Here is a 27,596-nt window from a genome sequence, read left to right as displayed (position 1 = left end):
GTATCCCTCCCAAGCACCCGCACTCCGCAGCCATTTGACAAAGAGCCTACCGATGCCTACTAGGCACAAAAGGCGTTGCTAAGTGCAATTGGGGGGGGGGGGACTTTCCCCAACCCCCTCCCTCCCGAGTATCCATCCTTGTTCTTCTGATGTGCATCTGGGCTCACTTGCAACGTGTCAGTTGGACTGTTCTTTCCTCTCCGGCTTTGCAAGCAACATTTCTCCCCTCCTTCCTTTCGCTGCCAATGACTTGAAAGCTGGTGCCTTTTAAATATATATATATATATTAATTATTGTCTCTTTTTGGATGCTTCTCCATCATGCCTATGATGACAATCCAGGAGGAAGACGGTGGGGATTAAGCCATCCTTTCCCCCAGGAAAGCAATGACTTAGGGGGGTGGAAAGAAGGATAAAGGAAAACAAAGGCAAAGAGGCAGAGGAAAGATGAGTTTCCACAAGGAGAACGGGATGGGCAGCTTGTGCCACAAGGCTCTGCAGATCATCTCCGAGCTGTGCCTGGGAGGCCAAGTGGAGTTGGAGAAATGTTCAGGCATCTTCCCGGTGGAGACGACCAACCAAGGTATAGCCAGCTCAGGTAGAGTAGCCCCGGCGCGTCCTCCGCTGCCTTTCCGCCTCTCCTCCGTCTCCTTCTCGTGTTTTCTCCCTGAAGTCCGTCTCCTGTCGATCCTTGCCTCTCTGCCTGGCTTCCCGAGAGGGGAGGGAGAGAAGCGTGGGGGGAGATGCTTCCTTCTGCTAACCGCAGCCGCGGCAGCAGCCCTGAGTGGGCGGCTGGAAAGTTGAACTTTTCTCTCTATCTTTCTGCGCTTTCCGAGCCGCGGAGGGAAGCAAAAGAGAAGCGCTTCCAGTTCCAGCAGACTCCAAAGCAGCCGCTCCTAGGCGAAATTTCTCAGATCGGACAATAGGTTTCGCGGTGGCTGTTCGGCTTACGGAGGGGAAACCGACAGGGAGTCCCCGGCGTGGCAAGGGAGATCTCTGTGGGAGAGGGGCGAGAAGTGGCGGGGGGCAACTTCAGGACACGCAGTGGGGTCCCAAGCAGACCTGCTGAGCGCGAGGGAATTTTGCTCCCCTTACTTTCTCCGGTCTCGGGAAAACATTGGGATGGGGGAAAGGGGGCAGGGGGGAGAATCCGTTCAAGCACCGAGCGGTTGGATTTAAAGCTACTAGTAAAAACTCTAGACACTAGAAGAGCAGCATTGGGGTCTGTTAGCAATGTAAAGACGGACTAGATTTCCAGGGTGTGAGTTTTGCAGAATCAAAGCTCCCTTAGGGAATCAAAGCTCATGCCTTGGAGATCTAGCTGGTCTTTAAAGTGCTGCTGGACCCCAGTCTTGCTCTTCTACTGCAGGGCTACCCACCCACAACTATCTAGAGACTAGTACTTTTTTAAAAAAAGCCTTTCGTCTCCACATTTGTTTTTGTAGGACCTTTCCATTGGTTATTTCTCTGGAAGATCCATTTCTATTAAAGAATCGAATCAAAGGGCCTGATATTCCAGTAATGTGGCTAATTTCTTTCCAAAGAAACACCCAGGGCTGGAACCTGTTTAAAATTCCCCTGCTCCATAATGTTTGAGCTAGGCTACTATCATTTTCGTAGTGGCTCTGTCCCTGATGTTAACAGCAGTGCAGCAGGAAGGAATGCAACAGGTGAAGCTTGGAGCTGGAGGATAGTTAAATTTCCGATTGCTGCCTTCCTCTATTGAAGGGTGAGGAGAAGATGCTAAAAGTTAGGTGCTATGATGAGGGAAGCGCATTCTGCATATCCTCAGAAGGCCACTTTAGTACTGCTTTCCTTGTTTTGCAGAACTCAGCCTTGGAAACAAGGCCCACTCTGGGACTGTGTTCTGTCTTAAATGAAGGTTTTCTTCCCCCCCTCCTCCTTAAATGCATATTTTCCAAGATGTTTAAGAATTAAAGACATCCACTATTTACCCTAGTTTCCACCTTTCCAGCAATCCCACATTAATGACCTATAAAAAAAGAATCACTTTAGATTTTGAAAGAGCATCTCTTTGTATTTTCTTCATTGATATTTTTGTTCTTACAGAAGCTAGCAAAAAGTGGAAGTGTGGCAAACTGTTCTTCAGTTGCCTAGAGAAAGGAGGGTTTTTATTATTCTAAAAAAACCTGCATATGTTATCTCAAGCATTGTAAAGTCCAGAATGTATGTAATAATATTATATTTATCTTTTTTTTAAAAGAAAGCATTTGAAAGGTCTTATGTCTCTCTCTGTCTCTGCCCATTGGTTCCAACATCCTTATGAATAGCTGGAACTGACACACAGTTTCCATGCAAGCTTGCAAGAGAGGCAACAGGTGGAAAGAGAACAGCTTCAACTACTTGTTGCTGCAGAAAGGAAAGAAATGTTTCTGTAAAAAGACAAATGGATATGGAAAAGAGGTTCTTTATCCTGTGCATGGGAAAGAGATGGAGGTTGGATAGCTTTTCATAAGGTTTTCTTTGATGGATCATGCATCCAGTAAAGCAGCCTGTAGACCATAGAAGCTTCTGCTAGAATAATATTTTGTTAGTCTTTGGTGTAGCTCTAACTGGGATCCATCTACTGCAGTATTTTGTTTCCCAGAATGTCAATCTGGATGCTTCTGGCATCTCACAAGTAGAGCATGAAGGAGATGGCCTACCCCAATGCTTAGCCTCCAGCAGCTGACATTTCAAGATAGATTGCCTCTGAACATAGAGGTTCCATTTCATGGGGTGGGGGGTGCAAACCAGTTCTATTTAAGGAAGAATTGCGGCAACAGACAAATTAATAAGGGTGTGTAAACAACACTGCAATCCTAAGAACACTTTTCCCGGGAACAAGTTTCAATTAATAATGTATGAATTACTTCTAAGTAGACCCACTTAGGCTCAGTCCCATTGCAACCCATCATCATCTGCTAAGATACTTTTACTATTGATCCATTTGCTGCTCCATTATTAGAAACTTATTGAGACCAGAAATCTTAACCATGAAAAATATTTCTGTATCATATATAAGCTGAGGACTATAGTAGAAGTTGGACTATTGAGCTTGGTTGTGAAGACCATTCCAGCTGTTCATTCTCCATCTCAGACTGCTATTTACTGCTATTATGAAGATATGTAAAAAGTACAATTGCTATAAACTCAAAAGTACTGTATACTAGTATAGATGTGTGGCAGGAGAACTGTTCCCTCTTATGCAAGCCAGTTGCACATATCTTGCCTGTTATATACAGTCTGTCAACCATATACCTGTATATCTGCTTTTGCATCCGTTTTTTTTACAGCTGGAGGCAGGCAAGAGCAACTGAGACTTATAATAATAAAATACCCTAGCCCTTCTAGCACTTTGGGGTATTCAAAGCTCTTTACATACATTATTTAGTTGTGATCCTTACATTAACCCTCTAAGATGTAAGCATTATTGTTCTTGTATTGCGAAGGAGGTGGGGGGTTCAGAAGCTGAGAAAAGTGGCTTGGGGCACCTGGAAAGTTTTAAGGCAAAGTAGGTTTTTTCATGGGGATTTCTGATACATTTATTTGTCTCTCAGTCACCAGACTTCATCACGTTGAGATTATATCATTCCTCACCAATAATTCTTACAAGGCAAAGATGTAGGTCTTACACATGTTAAAGTCCAAATGGGTTCAATTCCTGGCATCCTACAACCCCAAGAGTATAGGGGCAGGGCAGGGCAGCCCTTGTGGGAAGAGATTTACAGTGCAATCCTATGAAGAGTTACTCCAGTCTAAGCCCATTGACTTCAATGGGCTTAGACTGGAGTAACTCTTCATAGGATTGCATTGTTCCTCTATGAATGTTCATCATGACCATACCCACTCCCTTTACTTCTATATATATTTCTCCCATGTACCTAAATCTACTGTCTTAAATAGAAGGGAGAGCAGAGTGGCTGAGGGTCTTGCAGACTGAGTACCCCTGCGTACACAGAAAGTAATGGGGAGCCATAACATGCCCCCATTCTAAACCCCAGTACTCTGTGCCAAGTCAGAAAAATGTATGTTATGCAGGCGAAAAGAAGCCTAAATGGGGGAATGACCCAGTACTCCCATCCCAAATGATCCTTCATGTATCCAGGAAGATTTCCCCTTCACCTGCTCAGGAGTGAATTGACCTGGAAGGATGTGCTTTTTCTGAGCCTAAATACTCTCCTTTACTCATGGATTTTTATAGGTCTAACAAGTTCTACTTTTAAAATTAAAGGAACCTAAATCCTAAGCACTGCTTGGGTGGGAGGTCACTTGGGCCATTTGGAGGTCTTTAGAATAACAGCAGGTGCAAATGTAACTGTTAAATAAAGGTTACCACACTATATAAGGCAAAGGTACTTGTTGCATCTACACCAGGCTTTCTTGCAGGAGACGTTTAAAAGATGCACAATATACAAATGTCTATATGCCTGTTGCATTTTAAAAACATATGTGACCACCACATCTGGGGACTCTGGCCCAGTGCCTCATCTCAGAGGTTGTATGTGTGTTTAAAGATGGATTTCTGTGCTTGTATATCGTCCACGTTTTTGTATTTGTTTCAAGAAGCATTGAAGTAAATACTAGAGTTGATACATTTACTCCATAAAGTACAAAGTTACTATGGTATAGTGATTAGTGTCAAATTAAGATCTTTGAGACCCAGGTTCAGATTGTCACTCTGCCATGAAGCTTGCTGGCTGACTTAAGGCAAGTCACCCTCTCTCCAGTGAACCTCTTTGACAGGACCGTTTTGAGGATAAAATGCAAGGAGAGCTACATATGGCTCTCAAAACTTAGAGGAAGGGCAGCATTAAAAGGTATTAAAGAAATAAATAATTCACCCTGTACTGTCTAACCAAGAGCAGGTCTTCAAATTCTCAGGTTTCTCAATTCCTTTGTTCAGGGCTTTTTTTCACCTGGAAAGTGGTGGAACGGAGTTCCAGAACCTCTTGAAAATGGTCACATGGCTGGTGGCCCCGCCCCCTGATCTCCAGACAGAGGGGAGTTGAGATTGCCCTCCACGCTGTAGCGTGGAGGGCAATCTCAACTCCCCTCTGTCTGGAGATCAGGGGGCGGGGCCACCAGCCATGTGACCATTTTCTCTGAGGGCAACCCACTGAGTTCCACCACTTCTTTTCCCAGAAAAAAAGCCCTGCCTTTGTTTGATATTCTTTTAGCGAGTACACTCAAAGTTTGTGCTCTACCACTAAAGTTGTCTCTCTAGATGGTACATTTCTGCAGGGGCATACACTGGTTTTAATGTGCTCCCTGCAGTCACAAGTCAGCTGAACTGCTTCTTTTAAAAAAGAGAGCGCTCAAACAAGCTCAAAACGGCACCCCAGGGGGAGTGAGTGCTCCTGTCTTCCCTCAAGCCATTTTCCTGAGTGGAAACAGCACGTGGGGGGTTATTTTGCCAACTTTGCAGTTCCATGTGGAGCTGCAAAATCAGTGAAATAACTCCCTTCAAACACGGTTGCCATGCAAGGAAATCACATTTGGGGGAGGACAGGAGCCTTTCCTCCCATAGCGGCACCATTCTGAGCTTGTTTGAGTTTTTCTTTTCAAAAAAGGAGCAATTCCCCTCAGCATGTGTGTGACTGCAGGGCCCACACATGTGTGTGACACACAGGGCCCATATCATCTGGAGAGACCCTAAGACTCTTGTATATAGCCTCCCTGCTTCCTGCATTCTTCAGGCACAGATTCCAGACTTTTTAAAAACAGTGAACACAACCACTGAGAAGACAAACAGCTCCATTTGGTAGAACTACTGATGGACCAAGACACAACGTGGCAGGGGTGGGCGTGGGGCATCTGTGCTGCTGAATGTTCGCTATTATTATTTTTTAAATCCACTACATATACAATTACCAAGAAGGGTTGATGTCTGCCTTTTTCCCTGACTTACTAATTCTTGGTATTTGAGGTAGAACATTCAAACACATACAGTTCACAGTGACACAAACCAAAAATGTGCTTTCTATAGCTACCTAGTCTTTTACATACAAACAGCATGTGTGGTTCTTTCCTCCCAACAACTCTAAGAGAGACTTAGGCTAAGACAAAAATGACTTGCCCAAGCTTCATGGCTGCATGGGATGTTGCATTCGGGTCTTCCAAACCCTAGTTCCAGTCTGTTTAATCTACAGGTCATAAATGGATTCCAGTCTGTTTAATCTACAGGTCATAAACAGGAGATTTTTGCTTGGGTCAACAAATTAGATAACAATTGCATCACAAAAATATGGGCCTGAGAAGCATAACTTCCCTGTTGTTATACTAAGACATTCCACACTTGCTTCTCCTTTCTCAGACCTAGTCCTGGGTTGTCAAGAAGTTGGGATGTCAGCAGCCTTGACAAAGCACAGCTAGGTGTATCTGAAATATCTGACTTTTTTTTTTTTGAATGAGGATACCAAAAGAACCAGACAAAAAGTGGCAGGCAAGGTCATAATCGAGGTCTTGGCAATGGCTGATTCTAAAGTGACAGTTTCTTGGGAAGAGATAGCAGATGGGTAGGAGGGGAAAGAAAACTGTCTTTATGATGACTAGGGAAGAGATATTAGGGAAGAGCAGATGTGGATGAAGAGACAAAAGCTCTTTTGGATGTTACCCTTTTGAATGTTCTGGCATGCCTAATACTGAAAGAGTGTGGTACGTACAATACTCTCAGTACTTATGATTGTCATTTTGTGTGAAACATGTAATGCACATATTTTCTAGCCACAATACATGCAACCCAAAACTTGGATTCTCAAAGGTATGTGATTGTGCCTGATGAAACTGCAGGTATGAATGTTGCCTGTTTCACATAAAATGGTAATTGTCGAAGGCTTTCACGGCTGGAGAACAATGGTTGTTGTGGATTTTCCGGGCTGTATAGCCGTGGTCTTGGCATCGTAGTTCCTGATGTTTCACCAGCAGCTGTGGCTGGCATCTTCAGAGGTGTAGCACCAAAAGACAGAGATCTCTCATCTCTATCTTTTGGTGCTACATCTGAAGATGCCAGTCACAGCTGCTGGCAAAACGTCAGGAACTACAATGCCAAGACCACAGTTATACCGCCCAGAAAATCCACAACAACCAAAATGGTAATTGGTTGTACCGAGTACTGTGGTCCCACAAGGGGACAGTGGGATCTTGTAAGTATTTTCTATGTAGGGTTGCCTACATGGAAAATTTCAAGATGGAGGGGACATGGGGGGCATAATTGGTGTAACATTACCTGGGGAAAACTGGAAATGATGGCAGTCCTCTCTAGAAATCACTGGAAACTCTCTGGTAAAACCATAAAGTTTCTGGTAATTTCTAGAGAGGACTCATGTCATGTTGAGGTTTTTGCTCGAAGTGACATCATGCTGTTACCAATGTCTTTTTTTTTTATTTTTCTCCCACTGACCTGTGAAGTGCTGGCAAACAATGGCCTCTGAGGTCAGGAGATCTCCCACTATCAGCAGGCATATTGCAACCATATTTCCATGGTAGGCAGAAACTCTCCTGAACAGAATGGTGTTCATTAAGGTTCCCTTTATTATCATGAACCAAGTCTAAACAGATGAAAGGGGATTCCTTAACCCACCCTCTTTGCCTCTTTAAAATCTTAGGGGGGTGAACTGTCCCTCTGGCATGTGTCAATTCCCCCAGGCCTGACCAGGTCTGTTTGTCTTAGAGCTCTTCCTCTAGATTCCCCATCCTCCCTTCTCTGCACTGTCTCAACCTTTCTGAGCCAGCTTGCCTTCCTCTCTCTTTTTGTCTCTGTCCCTTTCTCCCTTGACATCTCTCTTTTTATCCCTGGGCATAGCCCAAGCCAGCCAAGCCCAGCACTGCTCCTCCCTTCTCTGAGCCCTGTTCATCTTTTTATCCCTTTCCTGCCTTGCCCCACTCTGGCTGGGTTTGCATAGGGCTAGCCAGAGACCCTTGCTGCCAGCCTTGGGCTGGCAAAACTCCTACCCCTGTTGCTGTGCTAAGAACAGCTGACTGATTGGAGAAGGCTGTCCTAGAGGTGCTGCACCCTCTTCCTGGTGGGGCCAGTGTGCTACTACTGCAGTCCCATGCAGTGCCCCATCCTGTCCTGAAGCAGCTGCCTTTTGCCCAATAGGTTGGGCCTCCTCTGGGCTCTGCTGTTGCCTTATACTCTTCTGGTACCTGTGGTAAGAATGCCAGAAATGTAATGCCTGAAAAGGGTGTAAGAGAGAAGAAGGTGCAAGAAGGCTAGAGGAATCTGGCAAGAAAACAGGAGGTAAGAAAGAAATGAAAATGTGGTAAGATTTATAGAAGCAACTGACTGTAAAATTGTTGCATGCTAAATGCAGAAGTGAATTGTTTGAAGAAGTATCCTTTCATCCAGCTATAATCTACTCCTCTTAAATTCTGGTATTTGGGGAAAGGGGGAAAAATTATCTCTCCACTTTCTCCAACCCATCCTGCAAAACTTTATCAATATATCTAATTCTCAACATGGCCCCATCTGTGGACACTTAAATCCAGAGACTGGAGCCATAGTCAGACAAGACACATTTTACAGGTTTACAGAACAATCAGAAAAAAAATGTTTTTAAAAAAACATATGAAACTTTTAGCATCTTTTTGAAATGGCATGCATTTCTGTAGAAGTAGCCATGCACCTGCAAATCAATGCCAATTAAAGTTCTGCAAGGCTACTATTATTAGTATTTGAAAAGAAGCACATCTCTGTAAACAGTATGCATTCCCCCAAGTATGTGATGCATTGTTCAAGGTATCAAATGTTTCCAGATTCTGAATGTTTACTTGAGTAATGAAACTAATAATAATTGGGGTCACTTTAGCACAACTCTTTCTTGTAAGATGTCCATCATTCTGATATGACCGTCTCCTACATAGTCGATTACATGATGTCATTCATGACACCTCACCATACAGTTTTATCCATCCTGTTGTCCTCTTCTAAAGCTGGACTATTAAATGTCCCTTTCATTGAAAAATTGATTTTTAACCATTCTTGAAGGGGGAAAATTGTATTTATTTACACAAATACATTTTCTCTTCTTCAAGGCAGAGCTTTCCAGTGATAGTTGTCAAGTGTGTTTACACTCAGAGGCATTAAAAGCCAAATCCCGCTAATTAAAACCTGCCTCGCAAAATGGTTTTCAACAGTTAACTGACGTGAAATACGAAATGCAAATATAAAACAGTCAAAGAGATCTCAGTTTCTGAAAGCACTTATATATCCAAAATGCTGAGACGCAAAAGGTATCCTCGGATCTCCTGACTAATGCACATTGAACTGCAGTAATTATAGTGCTTAGTCAGGAGGAGTCGTCCTTAACACCAAAGTACATTTACACTTTTCTTGTCCTGATGATTACACGATTCTTTTCTAAGGGTAAAGGCCTGTCTGTCAGAAGAATGGAACACACAAATGGCCCAGTAAGTTCAACGTTAGTACTAAATACGCTAAAAAGCTCACTCTAAAACTTCTGTTCTTTTAAAATAGTGTAAATACTGATGAATTATATTAACATTTCTTTCAGTTTGTGAAGGAAAAATACAGATTCTCTTTTTGCTCCATTTTTAATTATTATATTGTTACCTCCTACCATTATAGCACCTTGACCTGGATAGCCCAGGTGTGCCTGATCTTGTCAGATCTCAGAAGCTAAGCAGGGTTGGCCTTGGTTAGTAATTGGATGGAAGACATCCAACAAAGACCAGGGCTGCAGAGGCAGGCAATGGCAAACCACCTCTGTTAGTCTCTTGCCATGAAAACCTCACCAGGGATCGCCATAAGTCAACTCTGACTTGAGGGAACTCTTCCACTACCACCCCTATAGCAGCAGCCATTGATTTTTACTTCTCCATTTTCCTTTCCCAGTGACCCTGTGAGGTAGGGAAGGCTGAGAGAGGATGACCAGTTCAGAATTACCCAGTGCTTTAGGCTGTTCCTGCCTTTGGCAGGGGGTTGGACTAGATGGTCTGTTTCAACTCTTACAGTTCTATGATTCTACGAATGAACTTTGGGCCTGAGTAGAGGAGTGAGCCTGGGTCTTTCCAGTGCTAGTTTTGCATTCCAACTATTATGTCTTGACAAATACTGATTTATTAAAGGCATTGCTATCTCTCTTAATATTTAAGGAAGTTTACAATATGCAAAGTCATAGAAGCGCAAAAAAATACATCATATAAGAACATAACCCTCCCAAAAGATTCAGTACCATATTATATTTATAAACCATACAACAAACATTGCCCAAGCCACACTTGTACTATTTTTAAAAAGCCCCAGGAAAGAGCTTTTCTTATGCAGCTTTGTAAAATGTAAAAACAAAGGAGCCCTCTGCACTTCTTCATACAAGCTGCTTCAAAGAGTTGGACCAACAACCAAGAGTGCTTGTGCGCTCGCAGTGTTGGACTGAACAAGTCAGTGGGGAATGATATTGAGAGGGCACTGACCCAGTGGCTGAAATTTCACTTTAATTCACTATTTTGGCTAATTGAACAACATCTCACTGGCTTCTAGACAACATAGACGACTTCCACATGGGGATTGCCTCCCGCCACAGCATGTTCTTGATTTATTTTCAAGTGTGGCTCGTGGAGCTCCCAGAGTTTTCCTTGTTGAGCCAAAGCAAAGAAAAACTTCCATTGCTCCAACTTAAAAGGGAAATTGGTGTGTTGGCTGCAGGCAGAGCCTCCCTGTGAAATCCAGGGTGGGGGAACTTAACACCACTTTCAAAATCCTGATGATAAGCTCTGACATCCCCCACTCAACTCTTTTACAGGGCTTGGGGGGGGCGGGGAGGTTAACAACTGAGAGCCAAGCTACAAGTGATGCCGGACACAGGTTGGACACTTGTCAGCTTCCCTCAAGTTTTGATGGGAAATGTAGGTGTCCTGGTCTTGCAGCTTGGCACTCCAACTGCTGTCCAATGGATCTTTCAACTGTCGCTTGTCCAACATTCCGCCAAGCTGCCTACATTTCCCATCAAAACTTGAGGGAAGCTGACAAGTGTCCAACCTGTGTCAGGCGTCACTTGTAACTTGGCTCTGAGCTGCAACTCAGCTGTGAGCCATGGCTCAACTTTGGGGGCAAGGAGGGATTGATTGGCCATGGGGAGGGAGGCTGTCAAGATTCTCATCAGGTTGCCACTTCTACAGCAATGTGAAAAGGAGGCAGGAGATGGGGGAGAGAGTACTAACAGTGAGTGGTGCTGGGACAGAAAGTATGGATGCCATCCCCACTTACCTTGATCTCACCCACCACTGCTTGCTCAAGGGAGCCAGTTGTCAAGGGATGCTGACTGGACATACGCAAAATGTGCAAAGAGGCTTTGTGGGGTGGGGAAGAGAAAGGGATTCATGCACCAGTCCAGTGCATCGAATCCTTACATGCTGGGTAAAGTATCTACACAAAGTACATAAATTCTCTAGAGTCCAAAGAGCAGCCTAAAGAAAACAAGGCATGGGGGGAGGGGGCTGTCCATATAAAAGAAAGATATGAAAAATCTTGGACAGTGGAGTAGTTCTCTGGGCAGACTGATTCCTCCATTCCTGGTTTTGCACGAAACCACCAAACAGGCAATAGTTACAAAATAGTAGAAGAAGTAGGTTTGTGATGTGGTCCTAGGAAAGAGATTGTGAGTCAGTGGTAAAGCACATGCTTTGCATGTGCAGCATCCTAAGTTCAGTCCCTTCTACCTGTAGATCAAAAAGAGAACAAGTACTGGGGAATAACTGTTTCTGCCACATCAGAGAAGACAGCACTGAACTAATTGGCCAATGGTCTGACTTGGCATAAGGCCACTTCGTATGGTGTGTCCTCCAGATATAACTTGGGACTGTGGTGCACAAGAAAGGTTACGTAATAATGGTAACAAAGCAATTATCAAATGGAACTCGCTTCTTAAAATGACTGCTATAATTCCTTATGAAACTTCTGTTTGAAAAGCCATGATGCTTGAGGCCACCATCCATCACCACTCCCTTTCCTAAGAGCTGGAGCAGTTAATTCTCTTTCTATCCTCATTCCTCACATAGCTTCCACATTTTGGGAAGGCTTTACTGAGCGTATGTGACTTGCCACACTGTGATTAAAGAGGTCTAGGGATCAAGGAGGAAAGAATGGGTTGTTAGGCAATCTGGGACCTGAATGGAGAGTGAGGGGTAAGGGAGAGAGGGCAAGGTAATGGCTGCCATGGCTACTCCCCCCCCCCCAAACATGCCACCAGATTCCACTGCCTCACCATGTTTCATTATAGAACCAGTCATGAGTAGACATGGGCACTAACAGAAAAAAACCCGAACATGGTGTTTGTTGTTCATTGCCATCAATGAACAACGAACACTGACAAACATGATCCTGTCACGAACATGTTCGTTGTTCATTGTTCGTGGGGGCCAGCAGGTTCTCCTCCAGCCATCAAGATCCCTACCGCTCCACTCCCAGAAACCCTACCTGAGCAGGCAGCAGAAATTTACCAATAATAACTAATAGCTTGGCCCCAGAGCCTGGCAGCAGCCCTGGAACTTGAAGGGGTAGATCCCTACTGCCTCACTCCCAGAAACTCTACTTGAGCAGGCAGCAGGAAAGGTACCAATAGTAAATAATAGCTTGGCCCCAGAGCCTGGCAGCAGCCCTAGAACCCTATCCCACCACACAAAGAACATTCAAGCTGCAATGCACTCACCCTGTGTCTCTAACAGCAGCTGTCTCTCCCTGAAAGCCAGAGCTGGGAGCCCCCTCCACACTTGGAAGGAAGAGCTGCCTATCAAGCTAAATTGGGCTTAGATTGGGGTTTCCAGGGCAACAGCAGGAGTTCAGACAGAGTTAAGACAATCCCTGCCTGAGTTGCCGTGGGAATTGATTGCAGGTACCAGACTGTCTGGCTTGATGAACAGCAACAAACAGCAACGAACGAGGCTTGCAACAACCACCTGTTCATTTAGAATGGGGCCTCATGAACAGCTTGTTCGCGAACAGCAGATTGGGTTGTTTGTGGGGTTTTTTAGTTCATATTGCTGTTCGTGCCCATCTCTAGTCATGAGCACAGGTGACTTGATAGCCCTTCTAAAAGATAATGGTTCTGTGGAATATTTTCTTGAGGACTGCAATATTGTACAGAGGTAAATAAAGGAACTGTGGGCGGCTATATTTACATGGGAGCTGCTACCTGGTGGGCTGAAATTGGCCCATTTTTTAAAAAATGTCAGCCATAAGCAACTTGAGTGCACATTGCTAAAACCATTGTACTGTGGTCCACCAAGTCCTTACAAAAGAATGAGGAATTAAGCTGTGATTTTGCAATGAGCTGAGTGATGTGATCAGAAATAAAAGTCAACCTGACCCAATCTGGCTAGTTATTTGTAAGCCCCTAAACATAGGAATAAACAAATGCTTCAGCTGGGCAAACAATGAAAAGCATAATTTACAAGAATAAGCATAGAAGGGAATCAAGTGGAAGAACAGTCAGTCCCTCCAAATTAAGGGGACTAGAGTGAGGGAAAGTCAGCAAATTATGAGATTTCAGCTGCAGGAATGACTAATATTACATTGGCTTGGATCCTATGAGAACTGAGAATGGAGAGAAGCTCCTAGAACAGGACTTTCCTTCCTCCCAATCCCAGTGTAGACATAGAAACATAGAGCTGGAAGGTACACCAAGGATCATCTAGTCCAGCCCCCTGAACAGCACAGGAAATTGACAGCTATCCCCCTCCCACCTTCCTCAGTGACCCCTGCTTGATTCATGCTGTATGCCCGGAGGAAGGCAAAAAACCTCCAGAATCTGGCCTGAAGGAGAATTCTTTCCTGACCCCAAAGAGGTGACTGGCATTACCCTGCACCTATAAGATAGGGCCACAAGAGCCATGCACTGGCTCATCCTTTCATACATCCCTGAACACATTCAAAATTGTTTCTGGGCATGAAGTAAACCTCATGAACAGCACAGCGGGCAAAGTGGTGGTCTACAATTGGAGGGAAAATCAGCGGAAATCATTTCCTTTCCACCAATGGAAGTAACTTTCCATTGGAAATGGACCATAAGATCCCAGGCACTGTGTTTTGCTTAGGAGTGCGTAGCATTAGACCCACTTAGACACTAAAAAGAAAACAAAGAAAGTAGTTCTGAAGACTATGCCATCTGACTCCACTGCCAAAAACACCATACACTGTATACAAGGCACAGATTTATTCATTGTGCACCATTCAAGTTATAGGCCACATGGCAGAGAAAAGAAAGACTGAATACAGGTTAATAGTGATTATGGGCCGTTTTCACACAGCCGTTAATTCTGCCAGTTTAGCGCCATGAATCATTTCCTGTGATACCGCAATCAGAACGGATTCTCCCAGCTTGTAAGGGCTCATTGCACTTCCACAAGTTCACATTTCATAGGTAGAAGCCAAGAGGGGGCAGTTGAAGTGCTCGTGTCACTGCACATGAAAGCACATTCCCACCCAATTTTTGTTTAATTTTTGCACACTTTTGTACTATATCACACTTTCCTAATACCAAATTTTTGTGCGCCCACCCCCAATGCTCCTTGTGATAGGCAGCAGAGTTTTCCTGCCCATGAACTGCTGAAAACATTGGTCGAACCAAATTTTTGCCAAATTTGAACACCTTTAAATAACCTTGGGGCTTCCAAAATTGCCTTGTCTGATGAGATCCTCCTCTCCTAAGAATCAATCATGGCCCTACAAAGAGTGTTGTTGCTTCTGTTGGTGCAGCTGGTTGGATATCTGGTGCAGAGCTCACTGGCACGCTCCACGAAATCTTAACCCCGGTTTTGTTCCCATGCAAAAAAGTAATGGTCTGCAATTAAGATTTGCGCTATTGCGATATGTTAAAAAATAATTTTTAAAAAATTTATCAGACAACGCTGTGCAGCATAGAATCAACGGCTAAATGAGAAGATATTTTTCACATAAAAACATATCTGTATGTATGGCAGGATACTTCGGTGGAGTGGATGGTTCTTGACTGACAGTATATCGTAATTGCGCAATAAAGCTTCCCTTTTTAAAAGAAAAATTATTCGGCTTTCTGGTGGAGCGCACATTGGCTTGTAGGAGTCTTGGGTGGGAAAATCTCTTCTAAATGAACTGAAAATTTAAAAGGGAGGATGGGTAACTTGGGAAGTAGCTGGTTTTGTGTAGCAAATCGTTCATACCCGTTCGAGGCCATTCACATGGAAGCCATTACAAATCACAAAGTGGAATTGAAGGAGAATGGACAAAACGTGACAAAACCAGAATGAGGTGAGAAATCTGCAGGAGGAAGCACTAATTGAGTGCTAAATTTATGGCTGCGTGAAAACGACCATGGTCAGAAAAAGATACTTATGAGAGTCAAACAACCTTAGGAAATGTTAAAGCAAAATTTCTGGGGAGAGGGGAACAATTCAGTTGACTTGGAACAAACTTCTTTCCCAGTTCACAGAATATAGTTAAGCAATTTATCTGTGGAGCTTCAGCCCTAAAGCAAATGTCACCATTCCCACTGGACAGTAAGGTAGATGGGCCACATGGCAGATGCGGTAACTTAGAATGATGTATGTCTGATTAGGATTCCTGATTGTCAGTAAGTGCCCCACCTTGATGACCAGAGTGCTAGATTGATACTCTGTCATGGGTGGAATGAGTGAGGTGTCAGTCTTTGTCTTGACAACTGCAGAGCTGAGATATTGCTGAGTTTAAAACATAAATCCTGGGCTCACTGTTCAGAATTCAAACCTTGGAAGACAAGGTTGAGTGTAGTATTCCCAGGCTCCATGGAGTTCATAGGAAAGAACGTCCTATGTTGTTGTTTGTTTGTTTATTATTTATTTCAAATTTCTATTCCACCCTCCTTGCAAGCGGGCTCAGGGTGGATAACAACATATTAAAATATAATAAAAATTCATCTACATTAAAACATCATTAAAACAGCAGTGTATTTCTATTAATACACACTTAAAACAGGATGGTGGACAGCCTTCACAGGGAGGGTTATGATTCTATACACCCCTTTTTTCAGGCCGGCAGAGGCCCAGCCTCAGCCATATGCCTGGCGGAACAACTCTGTCTTGCAGGCCCAGCGGAAGGATAGTAGGTCCTGCCGGGCTTTTTAATTCACCTTTTTGATTTCCTGAATTTTTATTGTTTCCAAACTTCTAGACTATTTCAAGCAAAAATGTTCATAATTATTTAGCCAGCCTTATGTAGCCAGATTCCTCTTTCACATAATATTCTGTATGAACAGGTTATGAGCCATTGAATGGATCAAATAAATCATGTCGAGGCATGCTACAAGTGTGGTAGAAGGGGGATTCAAGCATCTTGGGTCACAGAGATGGAGTAAAAGAGGACAAAGACAACTACTGTGTGACCAGAACCAAGAATTTGGGAACGTAATCACAACTGTAGTACACAGTTGCTGTGTGCTGAGGTTATAGAATGCATCTTCTTGTTCTTTATCCAGGAACCTGTCTCGGTAATAGAGTTTGTGAGTGGAGTGTAATATCTTTGAGGAAATAGTTTGGGAACTCAACAAAGAATTGGCGCCACTGCAAGGACTGAACCAGGTTTTGAAAGATGCTGAACAAGATGGTGGTTCAGATGGTGGTGCGCAGATGGTGGTGTGCATGTTATCACTCATGTGCACACTCTCTACCAGGGAGAGGGAGAAGATTGAGCCTCTTGAGCCCTCAACCCTATTGGTGGTAGCAGGGCTAAAACTAACAAGAAAAACCCAAGTTCTGCTACTTCCCACCCCAGAAAATGGGAGACAGGTCCAGAACCTCAAGTAAAGTTGCCTGGAGAGAGAAGGCTGATGGCGAATGCCTGTCGCCTACTGCTGTAAGTCAGGGGTTGGTTGTGAAGGGCTCTGAGGATGGCAGCCCTTGATACTAGCCCTGTTCATTACAGTGTCTTAATTACTTGTTCCATTTTTTGTTCTGCAGCAGACTACAACAACCATGAAAGAATCCCAGCCTCCAAAAATGTTATTCACAATACATGTTCACCTAGGAAACTGAATCTATTTCTTTCCCTAACAGAAATCTCCCTGCTGGGTATTTGGAGATATTTCAGAATATCTCTTGATATTTTCTACCATCAAATCAAACTTTTCTGAAGGAAAGACATCAAAGTTGACATTTCCAAGCTGAATGCATAAAGAATCAGGAATCTCAGTTTTCGTACTGCTTTACAAAAGGACCCAGATTATTGCAATCTCTGTATTGCTGTTAGTAACTGACAGTCAGAAATAGGGAAATAACATCATGCTCTTTCAGTACACATTTCATGAATCTCTCCATGATATCAGTCTTTACAAAGACCACTGTAATATTGCAATGGAGTTGTGTTTCTGGATCACACTTAGGACAAATCTTGACACAACTGTTTCTGCATTTTCTATTTGACATGCTAGAAGCAAGTGCTAATTGACCGTTCATGAACCATATCGACAGGAGGAAGGGGGGCAAAGAGATGTTACCAACGAGGAAAAAAATTAAGCAAGGGTCAAAAGTGAATTTGTGGCTAAATTCCAGATTAAACTGCCAAAAAGAGCATTGTAAGAACATATTTAAGAGCACTTTTTTATACATAGCAGCCAGAGATATGGATGCCCTTGAATAGTAGTCTAAATGGGGTGGGGGCTTCTAAATTGTACCCTTGCACTTGGCTGTCGTGTCCCATAGTGCAATCCCAGAGCAAGCAGCCATCCTACATCTGGCAGAGGAAGAAAGAAAAGCTGCTTCTGTTAGCCTGTCTGGGACCAGCTGCTAATTGGCCTCCTTTTTTCTGAGCACAAACCATTTGTGACAAGACCGGCTTGTAGCCGAGTGATCCTTAGTGTAGCGTTCACGGACAGCATATTACACAGCAATAGGTTTCTTGGGTTCCATTGTACTTGCTTTCCAAAGCATCTCCTCCCCAAGGCAAAAAGGCAATCCTGGTTGTCCTCCACCTCTTTGGATGTTTCAGAGGAATGCAGGAAGAACCACCTTTGTGTCTGGGGGAAGAGCTCATTCAGAAATAACTGCATCAATAATAGGATAGTTTCAGGTGGGTTGCTGTATTGGTCTACAGCTGAAGAGCAAGATTCAAGCCCAGTAGGAATGCCTACTTGTATCTGACAAAGGGAGCTTTGATCCTCAAAAGCTTATACTCTGACAATACTGTTGGTCTTTAAGGTGCTACTGGACTCAAATCTTGTTCAATTAAAGGAGGATACAGAGCCTGCAGCGTGATTGACCCCAGCATCCCACAGCATCCATTTCGTAGTTGTACCCCCTATCTGTTCTCAAACTTCTAATTTATCCATATGCACAACAAGCTTGAGGACCCCTGCTGTACCTGGATAGAAGAGAACGAGAGGGAGGGCTTTTCTGTTAGTCTACTCAACAAAGATCTCTCTAACGGGTACTGGAAATACATTTTCATACTCGTCATGCTCCTAGTCACCTTGGGGTGTTCTTTGGAGAATGAAAGGCAGAACATAAATATTCAAAATGCATAATTCAACACATTATTAAGGATGGGTGGAAAACTGGAATATTAAGTCTGCAGTAAAAAAATATTAGTGTCAAATACCATCTGAAGCAGCCCAGGGAAAAGAAATGAAAAATGTGAAAGTGATCTTTTTTCACCAGCCCAGTTTTGCATGAATAGGAAGAGTCTTACCTAAATGGATATGCTAACCTGATGTTTAGTGGGAAGGATAATCAACAAGGTAAATTCATATGCTGTGGTATACAGGAAAACAGGCATTGAATGGGGTTTTTAATTCTCCAAAGTTGGTTTACATCCTGTTTTGTGGGGGGAAGCGCACACACAAACACAGGAAGCTGCCTTACTGAATTGGTCTTTCAAGGTCAGTCTTGTAGACACAGACTGGCAGCAGATTTCCAGGGTTTCAGGCAAGGGTCTTTTACATCACTTCCTGTCTGAACCTTTTAACTGGAGATGCTGGGAATTAAACTTGGGACCTTCTGCATGCAATAGAAATGCTCTACCAATCAGCTATAGCCCCTTCCCAAGTATGGCAATTGATTTTCTATACTTGAGTACCACACACTGGGTAACTGGTAGTTGAATGCATGAACTGTCTCAATTGAAAAGCATTTTTATCTTTGAGGCATAAGAGGAGATACAAAAGTTCCATTTGTGGTTGTGCATACAGATATGCAAGTTAAATTACATTCATCAGATGAAAAATACACAGGATTCAATCAGGCTTTGGAGATGTGACCATGAAGATTTAATTTATCATTTATATCTCCATCTCTCACCTCATCATGTCCTGTTATATGGACTAGAGATATTCTTTCAAAAACATATCTGATTTGTTATACATTTATAACATCAGATATTGTGCAACATTCTACATGAAAACATGCCCTGGTAACATCTAGATTAGATTACTGCAGTGCCCTCTGTGTGGGGCTGCCCTTGAAGAATGTCTGGAAGCTGCAATTGGTACAGAATGCTGTAGCAAGAGTATTGATTGGAGTGGGTTGTAAGGACCATATCACTCCATTACTCTTCCATCTACACTGGCTGCCAGTTTGCTTCTGGGCCTAATTCAAGGTGCTGATGCTGACTTTTAAAGCCCTATAGGGCTTGGGATCAGCATAACTTAACAATTGCCTTCTCCCATATGAACCTACCAATGCACTATGGTCATCTTCAGAGGCCTTACTTTGGATGCTACCACCATTTGAGACTAGACAGCTGGCAACCCAGGGGGCTATTTTGGAACTCCTTCCTCAGGAAGACTTGCCTGTCTCCCTCTGTCATTATCTTCTTCCAGTGGATGAAGACTTTTTTGTTTGGTTTGGTATACACCCAGTAAACTCTTTTTGGCCCTTCTCTCTGGTTGTGTGTCTCTGAGTATTTATATGTCTATACATTTTGTTGTGTATATATTTTAAATGTTATTTTAATGTTTAAAATATTTTAGTATCTGTTGTTTGTTGCCTTGGGGAACCTGTTCAGGTGTAACGGCAGCATATCAGTGTTTTGAATAAATAAAAAAAATCATTGGCTTATTAAATTTAAATAACACTAAATGTTACCGAAACATTGGAGGTGTTCTATTCTCCAAGACACTGAATCTTAAAAGCTTGCAGTTTAGTAAACAAAAGCTACCATTTTTAGCAGGAAAGGCCATAATGAAGCTGCACTCTATTGAGTCACATGATCAATGGGTCATTCCAACTCATTGTGGTCTTCTTCGGCCAGCACCAGCTCTCTAAGATCTCAGGCAGAAAAAAAATCCTCTTTCCAGACTTCTGCTCTCTGAGATCCTTTAACTGGAGATGCTATGAATTAAACCCAGAACATTCTCCATGCAAATATTTGCTCTACTGCCAAGCCATAGCCTTTCCTCTCTTGAATGTTATTCTATTCACTCTTTATTACAGTAACATACCAGAATCAAAATAGTTCAAACAATTAACACACATTTATTTGTTTGTTTATGTCATTTATAGTCTGCTTTTCTCACTGAGACTCAAGGCTGATTACACAGTGTGAAGTTAGTACAGTCAATATCAAGCACATTTCCATAAACAATGCCATAGGGTAAATAGATACAAGTTCACAAAGACATAGCATTAGCGGGAATCCAACACAACATAGTGGTGAAATCGATAGCGGTGAAGCCTATGGTTCTTAAGCCATTAGCGGAGCATCTGAGACCCCCTCCCTACAATACAAAAGCCTTTTTGAATCATTGGGTTTTGCATCATTTGCAGAAAGCCCGGAGAGTGGGGGCTCTCCTGACCCCCTCAGGCAGGCCATTCCATTCCACAGAGAAAGCCCATGTATGGGCTGCTGTTGATTTTACCCATGTGCAGGGTGGCACTTGCAGGAGACCCTGGTCGAGAAAGCGAAGCTGCTATGGACGAGCATGGGGAGGGAGGCGGTCACGTAGGTATGCCGGACCAAGGTGTGAAGAGCTTTGTAAGTGATAACCAATATCTTGAACTGAGCATGGTAACTAATAGGTAGTCAATGGAGTGGTCACAGGATGGGATCCTGTGATCACTCCTGCTTGCTCCTGATGCCCTTAATGTGCTGTTCTGCTGGGTCACATCGCTCCCCAACCAAGTTGCATCTATCCATATTCCCATATTCATAAACAGGTATAGGGATAGAACTGTAAATTGATTAATCTACTGATCACCCCAATTGCAGCTTGTATTAATCCACCAATTAAATCAATTACAGCTATCTTGATGATCCCCTTTGCCTTCTTATTGTTTGCAGACATCTCCGTCAGCCTGCTAGCAGTTGTCGTCAGCTTCTGTGGGCTCGCCTTGCTGTTGGTCTCACTGTTTGTCTTCTGGAAGTTGTGTTGGCCATGCTGGAGGAGCAAGCCAATGACTTCAAATCCCACGAGCATCCCTCAAAGCACTTCCAGTGCTCCCCCAGAAGTTTTGGAAACTAACGAGAAAAAGGAAATGATTAAAGAAAACGGCAAGCCTTCAACAAAGATTGTGGAGGCGCCCATGAAAATTAGCCACACGTCACCAGATATTCCAGCCGAAGTTCAGAATGCACTGAAAGAGCATCTAATAAAACATGCCCGTATGCAAAGGCAGATCACAGAGCCCACATCCTCATCAAGGTAAGAGGGAACATAAGCCTAAGGCTGATGATTCAGTTGAGAATTTAAAAATGAAAATGGATGAGCAACATCTGCAGATTCTTAGCATGGTATCAAATGAGAGAATCAGTATAGGAAGAATAAACGTATTATTTGAAGATTTCAGCAAATCAGTATGCATGCATGTATATGAAAGAGAGAGAGCTCAACAGCTGCCCATACAAGTGCATTCTTTATGGTGGCTCCCATCTTATGTAGCGACCTATATGAAGAGGTCAGGAAAGCTCCCACTCTCCTGGCTTTCCGCAAGCTTTGCAAAACTGAACTACTCAACAGCTTAGATGGAAGGGCTGTATATCTCTCATCTACTCAAGGAGATGTATTGGTAAGGGGATGGTGACTTAGACTTTACTGCTGTGTACTGTCTGTTGCTGTAGTTTCTGTAGGTAGGGACTATAGACTTTAATTCTATGTACCGTCTGTTGCTGTTAGTATGATCCTACTAGGTAGTTTCTGTGTTGTTTAATCTGTCTGGCTGAGAAATGCTTGTGCTCTGTTTCAGTATATCTTTGGCTCTGTATTGGATTTCTGCTGTTTTTAAATCTTTGCAAATCTGCAGTTAAATATCCTATTACATAAACAATTGAAATACCTTTGAAATTGACTGTGCTGACTTACACTGTGTAATCTGCCTTGAGTCTCAATGAGAAAGACAGACTATACATAACATAAATAGTTGTTTGCTAGACCCATTGTTACATTTTAAACAAAATGTCTCCCCCCAACATACATCTTGTACAGTATATGTGCTCATTGTTATCAATAAAGGAGAGTTAGCCTTAGATATAGCTTTGAAGTGGCTCTTACAAGCATAGAGGGGGGAAATTTTTCACTCTGATTCCCAACTCCACAGTTTGCATAGACCACAGTTGATTTGCCCGGTGTTGTGGGCACAGATCAGGATTTGCCCAGAAGTAATAATTGCAAGCATTTGTGGTCCTGTTAAATTGTAAGGAAATTTCACTAAATTTCTGGTTCAGAAATCTAGGGAAGTAAGAGAGAGTCAGAAACTCACAAAGGCTCTCAGAATCTCATGAAACCTGGTCAGTCACAATTTGAACTGACCAGCCTGCATGTTAGCCCAGTGGCCCAGCAGCCAATCTCTGGCTGTTGGGATTGGGGCAGCCTCTGCCTCCCCCAGAAGGAAGAGTCAGTGGTAAGAAAGGCATTAAGTCATGCTTTCTATCCCTTTTCAATTTTAAAACTTTAAATAAGTCATAGGGGATTGGATTTCATTTTAACTTCCAGATTAGGGATTTTCTCCAGGGCATGCTTTCCAGGTGTCAAAATTCCTGAACCTGAAAAAAGTGCCTGAAAATCATTGATAAAAAACACACACATACAGAATTCTAACATAACAAAAAGAATGCCCTGTAGAAAACTGGAACCCAAAATTAAAATGGATTTTTTTTCAGTGCACACCCCTAATACAGAGCTCCAATGGACCCAAACTGAGAGTGGAAGACATATTTGCACCCCTTCAACATCTTTCCATCCCTCTCTTTTACCTGCCCCCATTAGACCTTGGAACAAGCCAGGTAACTTGCTGCCACCAACCTGTTCAGCGGATTTTCAAATAATTTGGAAAAGGTCTAGGTTGCCCCCCCCCTTCCCTTCTACTTCCTTGGACAGGACCTCCTTGAACAAAGGGGATGCTGCCTAGATATGCCATGAAGTCTCAAATGTGAAAACCCCAGTAGAGGTTTTTAAAAGATCTATTAAATGATTGTATTAAATAGAAAAGCAAAAAAAGTGCAAAAAGTTAACAGCTTGCAGTTTTTCTAAAAAAAAAAGGAATAGTTTGTCTGTGCTTTGGTGACAGAGAAATATCTCCCTTTGTTAATGGAGTAAAGGGAAACTAGGCAAGAAACTAACATTTCCCTAGTGCCTTGAACTGTCTGTCTGTCTGTCTAAAATATTTATCCCCCCACATTTCTCCCAGGTAGACATGGGCACAAACCAAAATGTGAACCAAAGTTTGTCACAAACCAGGCCAGTTCATGGTTCGCAAACTGGTGGTTTGTCAGAGCCTATTTCTGATGAACTGCGGTGAACTTTAGACCAGTTCCTTTGGTTCGTTTTTTAGTTCATCTCTGCAGACAGCCTGGTGCTGATCAATCAGTTTCCTAGGCAACTGGGGATGGGATTTCTGCAGTAGAGGTATGCACCCTGCTGCTTTTCAGCTGATGAGAGGGGATCTTCCATCAGCTGAAAAAAACTGACAGCATTTGAAAGCAGCAACACTTTTCTTGTCCGCTGCTTTTTTCAGCTGAGGGGAGGGGGAGGTACTCCATCCTCCCCCCTCCCCTCAGCTGAAAAAGCTGCCTCATTTGCAATTCACATCACACTTTTTAAAAAAATCTCTGAGCAGGTGTACTAACGTTGCACTGTTGGAACATATCTCCTCCCCCCCATGTTTGCTGATTGGGCTATTCCCTGCTTACTGGTGAGGCAATTGGTGGTTGAGTTCTGGGAGGAAACATGTACTTTTCATGCTTGTTCCACTCATTTATTTTTTTAAACCCAAGCCAGGAAAGGGTTAAAATGTTGGTGCTTCATCTCCTCCTGGCAGCTTCCCTACCACTTTGTTTCCAAAGGGCTGTGCAAAACGCTTGGTTTTTTTCTTCTTTGGCAAAGCCTGAAACATGTCTGGGAGAGCAGGAAAAGCAGCCATTTAATCCTTTCCTGGCTTTTAAAGCCAGGAGGAATGTGTAGTAATGTTACAATGTTTCAATGTCACAATGCATTCTTGCCTTTTAAAAAAAAAGTGTGTGCATACCCCAGAGGAGGAAAGGAAAAGCAACCATTTAACCTTTCCTGGCTTTTAAAGCCAGGAGGAAAGTGCAGTGACATTGTGATGTTACAATGTTGCTATGTTACAACGTTGCAACCCATTCTTGCCTTTGAGAAAAAAGAGAGAGTATGTGCATACCCCAAAGGAGGAAGTGAAAAGCAATAATTTTATCCTTTCCTGGCTTTTAAAGCCAGCAGGGAATAAGAAAACTCCGGCAAATATGGGAAGCAGAACAGATACTGAAATGCTTTAAAGTCCCAGTGCAAAAAGGACCTCAGCTGATGGGAGGGGGATGCCATTCCCCTCAGTTAAAAAAGTGGCAGGTGTTTGAAAGCAGCAACACTTTTCTTACCGTGCAAGAAAGTGGTGCTGCTTTCAAAGCTGGCAGCTTTTTTCAGCTGATGGAGGAATCCCCTTCCCATCAGCTGAAAAGTGGCCAGCGTTTGAAAGGGGGAAACTGGAAGTGCACACCCCTATTCTGCAGACCTTCTGCTACCCCAGAAGTGATGTTTTCAAGAACCAAACAAACCGGTTCAAGGGCATGTTCTGGGGCAAGTTCGTGAAAGTTCATGGTTCGTGAAATGAGACGAACCACAAACCTCACGGTTCAGACTTTTCCCGGTCTGTGCCCATCTCTACTCAGGCATTCAAGGAACCACACTGTAACATTATTACATTGTAACAATAATGTAAGAACAAAACAATTTAATAACATAAACATTAAAATCAAAACTAAAAACAGTCCCAACCAGCTGGATATTCTCCCTTGGTCCAGATGGAGATCATTCCCAAGCGCAATTGAAACCATCTCGGTCGCAAATCCATGCCTGAACTGGTTCTGAGTTCTCCTGTTCTTCTTGGTCCAGACTCTTGATCAAACCAAACAAGCCATGCTTCCCTGTGTGAAGAAAGTTTTCCTACTCTCAGCAACTACCTGGCTGAGAAATTCCAGGAAATGCACACTGCGCTCTGGAGAAAGAGGTTTTTAAAAACTTTCCTCATATCTCTGCTCCCTTACCCAGGGGTAGTTACAGTTTTTCTTTCAGAATGGGCATGAACCAATTGTGAGTCCTGAATTTGCTCCAGGAGTTCTAAGTAGGACAAGATGACTATCTTCCCCACAGTAAAAAATATCTCCATTAGAAGCAAGGCCAGGGCATCCAAATGACAAAGAGATTTGAGTCCAGTAGCACTTTAAATACCAACAAGATTTTGAAGGTTTAAGCTTTTGTGAGTTAAAGTCCCTTCATTAGATACCAAATGACAAAGAGATTGCCCTAAATGCTGAGGAAGGCCACAGGGGCCAGAATCTGGGTGAAATAAGGAAAATCATAATGAAAGCATGGCTTCTAAGCCCACAGTTCATTACAAACGCATACTCAGAACTAATTCCAACTATGCTCAATGGGCAATGGGGTTTACTCCCAGGATGTGCACACCAGGTTTCAACCGCAGTGAAGCAGTTTTAATAAAACACTCAAAGCTATCCCTTAATTAAAATAGTCTTTCATGGAGAATTTAAGGTAGGCATATTTTCTATTATACTGTTACGAGTTTGCTATATGATTACTATGAATATTGCTATCAGTATGGTTTTACCATAATACAAAGATTAATCAAAGTCCAATATTTCAGAGAAAACCCCTTTTGAATCTTGATATAAGTGCTTAAAATCACAGTTGGAATGAAGTGAGAGGCAGCTGAAGGTGAAGTACCTCTGGGGTTCGGGATCTCTTTTAGAAGGTCTGCTGCCTTGCTGAAGTGCCTGCTTGCCTCTATTTATGTGCTGCTTATATTTTTGTAAATAAATGTTATGAAGCCACCATACATTTCCATTGCTGTTGCTGCCAAGTCCTAATGGGCCAGAATCCTCGAGAAAGTTCAGGATGGACTCATCTAGCACCTGCAGGAAAGGACAGTCCACCTCATAGGGGGACAAACCTACAATACAACACACAGAGACTTTTATTTAAAACATTTGTAGGTTGCCTTTCAATTCAAAACAGGGTCCCCAAGGCAGCAAACATTAAAACTCCAACAAAAAATAAAACCATTCAATAAATACAGCCACGCAAACACGCAATGCAAAGAAAAGAAAGGCGGGACAATAACCGTTGTTGGGGGCATGCCAGACAAAATGAAAAGCTGTCACCTGCACAAAGCTGCAGGCCCTTCAGCACAAAGGACAACTAAAGAGGACAGTCTTACTACAACCAGTTCCAGAGCCTAAGTTCCTATGTACGTCCTACTATCTTTCCTAGTCCCCCTCCCTCCCGCAAACATGTCTTAATATCTATTCCAGGCTCCATCGGACTCTTTGAAGAGTGGCGCTCTTAAAAGGGTATCCTCCTTGCCCAGAGATTTACACTCCTTTATGATTTAGTGTTTCTAGACAAGTTTATTGACATTTATAGCAAGAAGACGCAACCAACCCTGAGACTTTCAGAGAGAATGTGGGGAATTCTTGTTTGCATGAGGGGTCCAGTCTTAGGAGGTTCTGCATTGGAGCTCACCCAAAGGATCTCAAGTCTTGGTTCCTGGACCACTATCCATGAGTTCCATGCCTGCCCCCACAGTCCATGTTGCAGGATGAGATCCCCTCCTCTTCTAAGTCAGTCATAGTCACTGTTTGAGCCCAGGGTCATGGTACTCTCGTCCAAAGGAGACTAAACCCTGTAGGATTGCCCCTGGAACTTCTTGTTACTAGGGAGCAGGGCTTTTTTTCTGGGAAAAGAGGTGGTGGAACAATCTAAACCCCCGATGGTTGTTGTGGGTTTTCCGGGCTGTATTGCCGTGGTCTTGGCATTGTAGTTCCTGACGTTTCGCCAGCAGCTGTGGCTGGCATCTTCAGAGGTGTAGCACCAAAAGACATCTCTGTCTTTTGGTGCTACACCTCTGAAGATGCCAGCCACAGCTGCTGGCGAAACGTCAGGAACTACAATGCCAAGACCACGGCAATACAGCCCGGAAAACCCACAACAACCATCGTTCTCCGGCCGTGAAAGCCTTCGACAATAAATCTAAACCCCCCTCTGTCTGGAGATCAGGGGGCAGGGCCACCAGCCATGTCACCATTTTCAAGAGGTTCCAGAACTCCGTTCCACCACATTCCAGCTGAAAAAAAGCCCTGCTAGGGAGTACCTAACAAAAAACAAACGTTGT

The 27,596-nt window shown here is 43.2% G+C and overlaps 1 protein-coding gene across 1 annotated transcript in view; it reads left to right on the top strand.

The window, feature by feature from the left end:
* The first annotated feature begins 446 nt into the window (after positions 1-446).
* The window catches only part of SYT10 (synaptotagmin 10), a 58,022-nt gene continuing 30,872 nt past the window's right edge, over positions 447-27,596 (top strand). Inside the window, exons 1-2 of the mRNA XM_054988994.1 lie at positions 447-597; positions 21,241-21,601. Coding sequence (XP_054844969.1) covers positions 447-597; positions 21,241-21,601 — 512 coding nt within the window. The remainder of the gene's footprint in view (positions 598-21,240; positions 21,602-27,596) is intronic.

This window comes from Eublepharis macularius, chromosome 9 (genome assembly GCF_028583425.1).
Source record: "Eublepharis macularius isolate TG4126 chromosome 9, MPM_Emac_v1.0, whole genome shotgun sequence".
Classification (NCBI taxonomy): Eukaryota; Metazoa; Chordata; class Lepidosauria; order Squamata; family Eublepharidae; genus Eublepharis; species Eublepharis macularius.
The sequence above is the reverse complement of the archived record's forward strand: the minus strand, read 5'-3'. Positions and strand labels throughout refer to the sequence as shown.